Source organism: Stylophora pistillata, chromosome 12 (assembly GCF_964205215.1).
Source record: "Stylophora pistillata chromosome 12, jaStyPist1.2, whole genome shotgun sequence".
Classification (NCBI taxonomy): Eukaryota; Metazoa; Cnidaria; class Anthozoa; order Scleractinia; family Pocilloporidae; genus Stylophora; species Stylophora pistillata.
The window spans coordinates 6,832,451-6,842,500 of NC_142530.1; the positions used below are offsets into that span (position 1 = coordinate 6,832,451).

The 10,050-nt window shown below is 36.8% G+C and overlaps 2 protein-coding genes across 4 annotated transcripts in view; one reads left to right on the plus strand and one right to left on the minus strand.

Moving 5' to 3' along the window:
- Window positions 1-121: 121 nt before the first annotated feature.
- LOC111332967 (uncharacterized) lies at window positions 122-9,225 on the minus strand. 2 transcript variants are annotated; one of them, XM_088742038.1, is made up of 8 exons: window positions 9,012-9,225; window positions 7,037-7,081; window positions 6,453-6,570; window positions 2,913-3,043; window positions 1,926-2,022; window positions 1,257-1,330; window positions 828-954; window positions 122-592 (listed from the first exon to the last, which is right to left on the minus strand). In XM_088742038.1, the coding sequence occupies exons 1-8, from the start codon at window positions 9,179-9,181 to the stop codon at window positions 518-520; spliced, it is 837 nt and encodes a 278-aa protein (XP_088598164.1). In that variant the 5' UTR covers window positions 9,182-9,225; the 3' UTR covers window positions 122-517. The 2 variants fall into 2 exon arrangements, with proteins under 2 accessions (XP_088598164.1, XP_022794196.1); XM_022938461.2 differs by lacking the exon at window positions 7,037-7,081 and having other exon boundaries at window positions 9,012-9,224.
- Window positions 9,226-9,272: 47 nt separating this feature from the next.
- The window catches only part of LOC111333404 (uncharacterized), a 6,242-nt gene continuing 5,464 nt past the window's right edge, over window positions 9,273-10,050 (plus strand). For both annotated transcript variants that reach the window (XM_022938970.2, XM_022938978.2), the window contains exon 1: window positions 9,273-9,491. The gene's annotated coding sequence lies outside the window, so the exon portion shown is untranslated. The remainder of the gene's footprint in view (window positions 9,492-10,050) is intronic.

Sequence of the window (10,050 nt, forward strand, 5' to 3'; positions counted from 1 at the left end):
TTATGAGATAAATTCACTCAAAAGAATTTTGGACCAATCAAAACCTCAAGTCCATTCAGTACCTCCCACATGCAAGAAACATGCCTTTTTGCTTGGGGGGGACTGCAACACAACTCATTCAAACATTCCAAAAAAGTGTATTTTTTCTTTCAACCACGCTTGATGTTATAAAAATGATAAATATAATTACTCCTTCAAAATAAAAGTTGTTTTTAACCTCTTTGATAATAATGATGATGTAAATAACGTCAACATCTCTTTAACTTGGGAGATGATGTTGTAGCATATTTCATCAGTGATTAAATAATGACAAAATTAATGAACTAGATACCTAGTAAATAAATTCAATTATAAATGAAATAACTATCTATGAAATATAATTTGCAAAAATTAATTTCAACAAAACAGAAGTATATACTCCAACTGCTACCAATCAGAAACACTCAATCTCTGAAAAGAACTTCTATCAGGAAAACTTTTTCAAGCCAAGTTTACTCAAGAATTAAGTGAATGGGATTCATATTGATTCATATGAGCTTCGTTTTCCTCCACAAGTCTTCTTACAAAACTGGTATGAAAACGCCACACCATCCTACAATGAAAAAAAAAAAATGAATATTTTTTTTCTACAAACTGCATGGGTTTTGTAAGAGGTGCACATTATTAGCCAGAAATATTTGGGTCCCTTCCCTCTCCCCTTTGCAAGGGATAGAGGTCCATTCCAGAGACCTCTTTTATTAAAGAATGCACATTGGAAACCAGAAATTTAAATAATATATATATGATAAAATACAATTTTCAGACTTTTTTACATATGTGGTACACACCTTCACAAGCAATGGAAAGTCCATCCAGAAGTTGATGTTGGGAATGACTTCTTTTCCAGTAGCTCCTCGATGAAACTTATTGAAAAGAATTCCAGCTACTATGTATGCTAGAAGTAAGGATCCAAAACTGAACAAAAAAAAAAGGAACAAGGAAAGAAATTACATCCCATAAACCAAAGACAGGGCTTGACACTAATGGTAGCCAACTGGCCACCGACTAGACAGTAGAAATTCAGTTTTGGCTAGTGGTTTTCGATTTCCACTAGCCAGTTTGGCTAGTAAACAAACTGAAATTGTTGTAACATCAAAGTTGTCACTAGCCACTTAGCTAGTAATTTGAAAAGTTAGTGATGAGCCCTGAGAGAGCTGACTGAATTTGAGTTACACATAATGGACAAAAATATTTTAATCAGTACTTAAATTACTTACACTATGATTAACACACTTCCTGCACTCAAACTTGATTTTCTGGGACAAGCATACTTGGAGTGAAGTTTGAATGGCTGATAAGGAAGAAATTGAAAGAAAGTTTTGAATATGCAAGTAAAGAAAGGCTCAGTGACTTCAAGAAAGGTTTTGCATCCTGCCACATGTTTTCAATACATTATATACTCTGTTAGCAAAGGAAAAAAAATTAATCTAATACCAGCCAAAGTCCTTCTTTTGTCATCTCTAATTTACTGCAAAACAAGCCTGTATTCAGCTTACACCTCTGCTAAATTTAACCCTTTGATCTCTAAGAGTGACCAGTATCTAATTCCTCCTTACAATATCACACCTGAATCACACATTAAGGTCATGAGAATCAAGGAAATGATCACTACCCAAAGAAACTCTTTAAACATATTCTCCTACCCAACACCTTAGAAAATGTGTAGAGAACAGTATGGAGAATACATGTACCGATGTTAGGATGTAAATAGTTAACAGTTAACCCTTGTACCTCTTCAGAAGGAGAACTTGTTTGGCAATCAAGAGCTTGATCATTCCATTAATCTCAGGACCTTTACATTTGATTTAAGGATTAATATGTAAGGAGAAATTAGATGCCAGTAACTCTTACATTTTTGAAGCAAATTTTCATTATGCTAAACTTACAAAATGAGCAGAATCATCAACTTTCTCTGAGGGACCAATAGACTCCAGCTGGCCCTCTTCACTTGAGTCACATTCCAAAGTGATGAAAGTTTTAGGGCTAACAAAAAGTATAAGGAATTAATATAATGATAAATGCAAGGGTTCATGACCATTAAATTTGTACTTGTTTCTTAACATAATGAGTAGCTGTATTATCTTTACCTTCTTTTAGAACCCTGCTATAAAGAAACAACCCCATTAGATTTACAAACAAGTTCAGAGTCCTTACATTTTGATGTAAAATAGCAAAAATTTAGGCATCATAGATAAGAGCATGCAAGACACAGCAGCCTAACAGTTAGTGCACTGAACTCTGTGTTGAAATCTCCCAGCACAAGACTTGGCCACACATGCATGTCATCAAGCTATAGAATTAGGCAAGACAAATTACCCTAACAGTACCCCAGCTATCACCAAAGGGAATATGCCAGGAGGCTGGTGACCAAATGCTGGGGGGTAACTGTATGATGTACAAGCATCTCCTCAAGGGGGAAGTAGTAATACTATCAGTAGATTTATACAAGATTAAGGCTCTGGCAGGATGGACCAGCTGGCTAAAGTGCAGACTTTACCTTTTTTGGGGGAAAGAATGATGATAATGAAGAGGACCCACCATAACCAAGCCCTTAAAGAGGGGGGCATTGGGGTCTACTAGAATATCACCCAGAACCACAAAAAAATTTGATCAAAACAGAAAACTGCAAGTAAAACCACCAAACCTGATAAATTTTCACATCCCAGATATCAAACCCCAAATAGATTGGTTATGGTGGTGACACGTGGAGTATACAGAGGTTTCCTTGCAATTTGAGGACAGTGGAGGCACATAATTGTCATTGCTCTGATGAAGGGCTAGCGCCGGAAACATTAGCTTTGAAACTCTTTATGGTGGCCAATTTACATTATGAAGTCAGTTGATAAGACCATAAATACTCAGTTCTGATGTACCTTTGTTCTGTGTCAAGATAGACCTTTCCTGTAAATGCTAAAACACATCTCTCCACTGTTGTGTTAAAGTAACATTCTGCAGTCTCTTGTTGGCCAATGTCAAAGTTATTAGTAAGTATCGTACCACAAGCCTAATGGTGAAAACAGATGGTTGGTCTCTTTATTTGGCATTCACATTTTCAAAGAGTCTTCAATAGGGCTGTACATAATGAAAGGCAGCTGGTGATCTTTGACTTTGCATGTTTTTGTTAAATTCTTCAATTGTTAATTCAAAATACCAACTGGAGTTTTTTTTTCCCTGGAAGTATCCTCTTGCCCTTTGGTTAACCTCACAGCTCAGGACCCAGCAACCTGCTACCAACTACATAGCCTAGCTGCCCCAGATCTATATCATGGCTGGCATGTCTTAGCAAAAATGACTCTGTCCTCTATGATGCAAGATGGATGGTTCTGGGTTTCTATGCCACTTAAATCATATCAATTCTATAAAATCTTTAGAGTACTTTTAATTGTTTCACTCTGGTTAAATTGAAGCTTTTTTTTATGTGCATTAGGTAATTCAGGTTTTACTTGAGGAATCTAGGAAAACTGCAGAATAGCTTTATTTTCTGTACAGACCAGTATTTACAATGACATTGTGGACATTCATCCTCAAGTGAATTTCTCTTCCTTCTTTAAAAGCCTTATTTTCTCATCAGGAGAGTGGCAACAGGACATCAGCAAATGAGAGGTGCAAGAAGTATTCTACACTTGCTATCATTTTGGCTCTCATTTTGCCAAAGTCATCTATGTTTAACTTATAGTGCCCCTCCTTTTTTCGCAAATGAAACTGGAAACTTACATTGTTTGAGAAATCATGTCCACAATTGTCAGGGGATTCATAACTATGCAGTGGAACCTTGAGTTAATGAAGCCCCAAGGGACTGGGGAAATTAGTTCATTATATCAAGGGTTCCTTACATTGAAAACCTTGATGTAACAAATTTGTGGAAAAACAACCAATGTTCATTGTATTTAGGTATGGCTAATAATTGTTGTTAGTATAATTTCAGAGCTCAGCAAAGAGTTTCCAGCAATCTGATTGGTCGAGAGATTCCTGATATGACGCTATATAAACCGCTCCACACAGTTTATATAAAATGTTAAAATAAAATGTTAATAAATGTTACTAAAATGTTATGATTTTAGAAATTTCTCTGTTGTTTAGCTCTGAAATTATACTAAAACAATTATTCGCCTCAGGTTCGGTGAATATTGTCAAATAATCCCCTCAACTTCATCTCGGGGATTGTTCGATGTTATTCACCTCGCCTTCGGCGAATAATTAACAACTATTCACCGAAGTGGAGGTGGTTAGTGGTGGATATTTACCGAGCAGCGAGGTAAATATCCACTGCTAACCACCGACACTGAGGTGAATAGTTGTTTTAGTATATACTAAAACAGTGAGATAATGTACACCACCAAAAATTGATTTTAATTCATACATTCCAGCAACGGTTCCAACATTTTCATGCGCGGAAGTGAACAAGTGAGGTTATGCAGGATTAATTTGCATTTGTAAACAAAACCTTTCTCACTGGTTTTATCGATAAACTCCGGGTTAAAAACTTAAACCATTACCTTTAAACGCGGCCAGACCAAATTTAGTCGCTTCCTTTGTGTTTTCAGGGACTGCTTCATCGCTAATTTGAGTGATTTCTTCGCTTGTCACAGATGCAAACTGAGACGCCATTTTTTCCCGAGTTGCTTGGAGGTAAATAGCAAAGGATATTCGGAGTTTGACTAGCCAATCAGAGCGAGCCTTCAACGCTATCCACTGTTTTGGTATATACTAATTGTTGATATTGTTGGTTTTTTTGTTATTGATGTGAGGATAAAGTGGATCTGTAGATGTGTCAAAAGTGTCAGTGTCAGCTTTCATAATGAAGTTGTTCTATTATTGCAGAATTAAAGGATTTTGATTGTTGTTGGTGGTCTGTTTTGAATTTGCCTTTTGTTGACATTCGTTCATTATATAGTGGTACTAGGCTTCTGGATTGTGTTTGTTATAACAAGGATTTCATTATATTGAGGTTCATTATATATACAATTTACTGTAACTTGAGCTAGGCTGAAAAGTATCATTTGTCATACGACTTCGCTATATAAAGGTTCGTTAAATGGAGGTTCCACTGTATTGATCTGTTTTTGAATATGACAACCATGAAGTGAGCCTCGTGCAGGGATTCTGGCATTATGTGCGAAAAAAATCAAAATTATGCGGGATTTTTAGGGAAGATTATGCGGGAAGATTATGCGGGAAGATTATGCGCGAAATTATGCACAATGATATCATTGCTTAAAACCTAAAATATAACTAATTTCACTTAGAAAACTCAGTTATTGTTTCTTTTTATAAAAAAATGGAATATTACGCATTATTGATAAATGACTCCTTCCAATAAAAGCAATAATATGGTCAAAACAGAAAGCAATTCTTGTAAACGTCCACCATCTTGGAAACTGCCAAATGCTGGAGCCTGGGCCGAGCTTCATATCGGTTCCAGGCCCTCATCTGACATTTTTATTAATGCCTTCTCATTTTTATAAAAACAAAATGACTTCGAATCCATGTGGTTGTTTTATTGAATTAAAACGATACTTTGGTATTTTGTACGACTGTAGAAAAAGGATAAATACAATACTCAAGCCAGACACCAAGATAGGTAACATAATTATTGATTTAATTGACAAATTATGCGGGATTATATGAAGAATGGCCGATTATGCAGGTCCGCACCAGCGCATAATGCCAGAATCCCTGCTCGTGTCACAGATTACTGGGCTACAAGGCTGTGACTTGAACTTCATGCTGCAGGCCATAAAGGGGCTTAAAACTGCTGGCCACAAGTCACAGGCAGCTGTCCATGAGGTTATGCCTGGGCTGCAAGGCATGTGCCTTGGGTCATAGAACATGAACCACTTGGCTGCAGGCCTACTTAGAGTTTTAAGATTCCATATTCCCATTTAAATTTATGACTAGCTTATAGAATTGTCTGCAGCTCCAAGTTGTGTAATGAGTAAGCAGGGCTCGACACTAATTTTTCAACATACTAGCCAAGTGGATGGTGACATCTTACATCTACGACAATGTCAGTTCGTTTACTAACCAAACTGGCTAGTGGAAACCGAAAACCACTAGCCAAAACTGAATTCCTACTAGTCTGTGGCTAGTGGGCTACCATCAGTGTCGAGCCCTGATAAGGCTCACAGCTTCTCCTACTTCACACCTGAGTTGTATCCACTTTTTTGGATATTCCCCAGTAACTGAAGAATCTAGTGTTGGTTCTTTGTTCAATTCTTTGTGCATATGTCTTGTATAGATATCAAAATCCCCCTTCAGACATTATGCTACATATCAAGTTATAAGTTACAACATGATTCTGTAGCTTTGATAACCAAACGATGCCATTATTCATGGCTGGTGTAAGTTATAATTACCATACATGACACCCACATGATGCCACATCCCACTTAGACACTAAGGCTCAGACTTACAGCTATGTTTTCACAATCCTTGTATTGGGAACTTGGAGATGAAGGTTTGGTCCACTTGTTACAAGGATTCCAGGAAACTGACAAACCCTCCACACCTTTAACAGCAACATCCTTAAACCTTTAAGAAAAATAATTAACTTTAAATTACAGTACTTTGCATCCCTAGATATACAAATAACAATTAATTGCCAAAGGCAAAGTAATTATTATTGAATTATCCCCAGAGCCAGTTCCTACTAGAATCTGATAGGTTCATTTAGTTCAACCAGCAAAAGCTTCATATCTTTCTTTTGAAAGCTGTTACTCCAAACTTGACAGTACCTTTTATGCTCTCGTGAATTTAATTTTCTCTATCACATTCATCACTTCCTCTGTAACATACATACATACATATTTAGATTTATATAGCACAGACTTCTATGTGGATATATTTAGTTGCACTTAAGAGATCGGATGTCAGCATTTCATAAGGCGCCTTTGGCACTGACAAAACCCAAAGCAACCACTCTGAAATTCAGCGCTGCTGCTATAATTACCTGACATGAGGGGATTATGATGAGATATGATGCAATCCCCCAACCTACCAAGGACAGCAAAAATCCCTAATTTTTTTTTTCAGTGGGTGCCCTCTGAAAATTAAATACAAGATTTTTTGTAAAGGTGCCTTCCAAAAAAAAAACAACAACAAAAAAAAACCCTAAGGATCTAAGATGTAAGCTCCTTTGCAGAAAAGTTCTAAACCTCCTTTAAAAAAAATTGTTTACAGAGGTGAGAGTGAATAATGAATGCCCTACAAACTGCCCTATTTTCTGGTTTCCATCAATGATAGGAATATTCCCATGAAGAACTACACGGACCAAAGGAGGAAAAGAAATAATTTATAATGGTAATTTAACTGAGTGGAGTGCAAATTGGGCTGAAATCACACACGTGAATTGCGGTATTAAATATGTATGATGCACGATCCTCGCAGTAGAGAGTGCTATTTATGCAATAGCGAAAATCAGCAATTCAACTTCATATATACATTGTATCTGACTATTATTATTATTATTATCGCGCTCGTTTGATTTTGAAAAAAATTAGGCCTGTATGGGATTCGAACCACTGACCTCTGCGATACTAGTGCAGCACTCTACCAATAGAGCTAACAAGCCAACTGGGAACAGGCCGTTTAGTTGATTCGTAATAAACCCGTGATGATAAATCAGATACAATGTAGATATGAAGTTCATATATTTTGAACTGCAGTATTAAATACGTACAGGCTTGATTTTTTTCAGGTCTGATTTTCACTATTGCATAAATAGCGCTCTCTACTGTGAGGATCATGCAACATACGTATTTAATACCACAGTTCAAAACATATGAACTTCATATGTACATTGTATCTGATTTATCATCACGGGTTTATTACGAATCAACTTAACGGCCTGTTCCCAGTTGGCTTGTTAGCTTAATTGGTAGAGCGCTGCACTAGTGTCGCAGAGGTCAGTGGTTCGAATCCCGTACAGGCCTGATTTTTTTCAGGTCTGATTTTCGCTATTACATAAATAGCGCTCTCTACTGCGAGGATCGCGCATCATACGTAATAATAGTAATGTTTATTTCTTATATTGCGCAGTCTAACATGCAATAAAAGATATGATCGAATGTGCATTACAACATTAAAAATCTTACAGCAATGAGATTAATCCTAATAATGATAGTAATAATAATAACAATTTTTCGGAAAAACAATAAAGGTAAAATATGAATTAATAAAAGAACCAATAGAAAGCTAAATAAAAAAGATGTGTCTTAAGTAAAACTTTAAAAGTATCCAACGATTGACACTGTCTAATTTCCAGAGGTAGTCGGTTCCATACTTTTGGGCGCAGCATTTTCGAACGCCCTATCCCCGAGTGTCTTTTTTGTTCTGTAGGTGTTATCGATTAGGAGTATGCCCCGGTGTGATCTCAACTCATGAGTACGATTTCAGACCAAAATTGCACGACACAATGTTCAGTTACCACTTTATTACATCCATTTAGAAATCGCCCAAATACAGGACTTGGTCAATTCAAACATTTTATTGATGCAGTACTGAGCCAGTTTTTAAATGAAAAGCAGAACCGGAAACGCTTTTACATCTTATTTTGTATGCAAAACAGAAACACTTTGACATCATGTGTCAAAAACTCAGTCAAGCGTAAAATGATGCGATTTAGAGCAAAAAATGGTGCGATTCGTGAATAAATCGCACCAATTAGAGCCAATCAGATTACAGGGACCACCAGTGATTTCAAAATGGATGTAATAAAGAGAAGTATACCAATCCTTTTTCCATAATATGCAATGCAACCTGCGTTAATTAAAAGTTCGTTCGGCGAGGTTTAACTCATGAAGGGAAAAAATTATGCCCTCTTCCGACCTAAAATTCTGTAAATCTCCCAAAGAAAACAACACCAAAGATCATTTTTTATGCATATGAGATTATTCAAGATTTACAAATATTTTAAGGTAATCAGGTACAATTCATCAATCAACATCTCTATCGTGGATTGCAAGTTACCAAACCTGGGCGCGCTGCTGGCGGGGAGAGCCAATTGCGACAAGTCGATAGTTCCTTCGTCAGTCGAACATTTACAATCACTTTCTGTGATACATTGACTCAAAGTCCACACGACAGTTGGGACATGAATGTAAACAATAAATATAGAAATCCAGTTGTTCTCTGAGACCCACATGTGTACCGGCAGGGTAACACAGACAATACATTACGCTTACACCATCTACTACCGCTGCCTTCTTTTTTATTGTATCGTTGCCATGCCCTCCTCGCTCAGGCAAGCACATTTCTAGAAAAAACCTATGACGGCTGAGTCACTTTAACGCTACTCTGTTTCTGGCTGTTCTTTCGATAAAATTATTGTCAATTAGGCTTTAGGGATTCAAAAAGTGAAGGCGATTGTGCGCTGTTTTACTCTTTGCATTACTTGTTTCGCTTGTGTCACGCAAGCAGTCTTTGTCACGGTATTGAGATTGTAGTGAATACAGGTGAGTAAAAAGTCAGCCTTTTTTTGTCATTTATCAAAAACCTTTTGCGTTCAGATAATAACATCTAACTTGTTGAATGTGTCACTTCCTCAATCGATGGAACTTTCATAAACAATTCTACTTCGGTAACATTTTACAATTCAATCAATTTATCTCAAGTACAATGCAGTGCAATGAAGATTTGTGTTTGCTTTCGCTTACGTACTTGACAAGAGCATTTCAAAAAATGATCATACATAATGATGATAAAAATAATAGTGGATGTAAGAAGTTTGCCAAGAAAGAGAATTGGGAGTACATGGGGTGACTGGGGTTACTCCGAAAGATGTACAGAGAGGGATAATTTGAATATATCAATAAAGTTGAAATGGTAAATTGGCCACCACAACGATTACAAAAGCTGACGTTTCGAGCGTTAGCTCTTCGTCGGAGCGAATAGAGGAATTGTGGGTTGTGTGTGCTTTTAAAGGCAGAAAATGGAGCTACGTTATTGGTGGGAACATGGCAACGAGAAAAACACAAATAAATTAGTGAAATGAAAAACGTTCCTTGATCCCTG

Coding starts and splice junctions, on each gene's coding strand:
- LOC111332967 (XM_088742038.1), bottom strand. CDS start 9,181: ATGTGGGTCTCAGAGAACAACTGGATTTCTATATTTATTGTTTACATT. Junction 7,082..9,011: donor CCCGCCAGCAGCGCGCCCAG/GTTTGGTAACTT, acceptor TTTAATTTTCAG/AGGGCACCCACTGAAAAAAA. Junction 1,331..1,925: donor TTGATGATTCTGCTCATTTT/GTAAGTTTAGCA, acceptor CTTCCTTATCAG/CCATTCAAACTTCACTCCAA.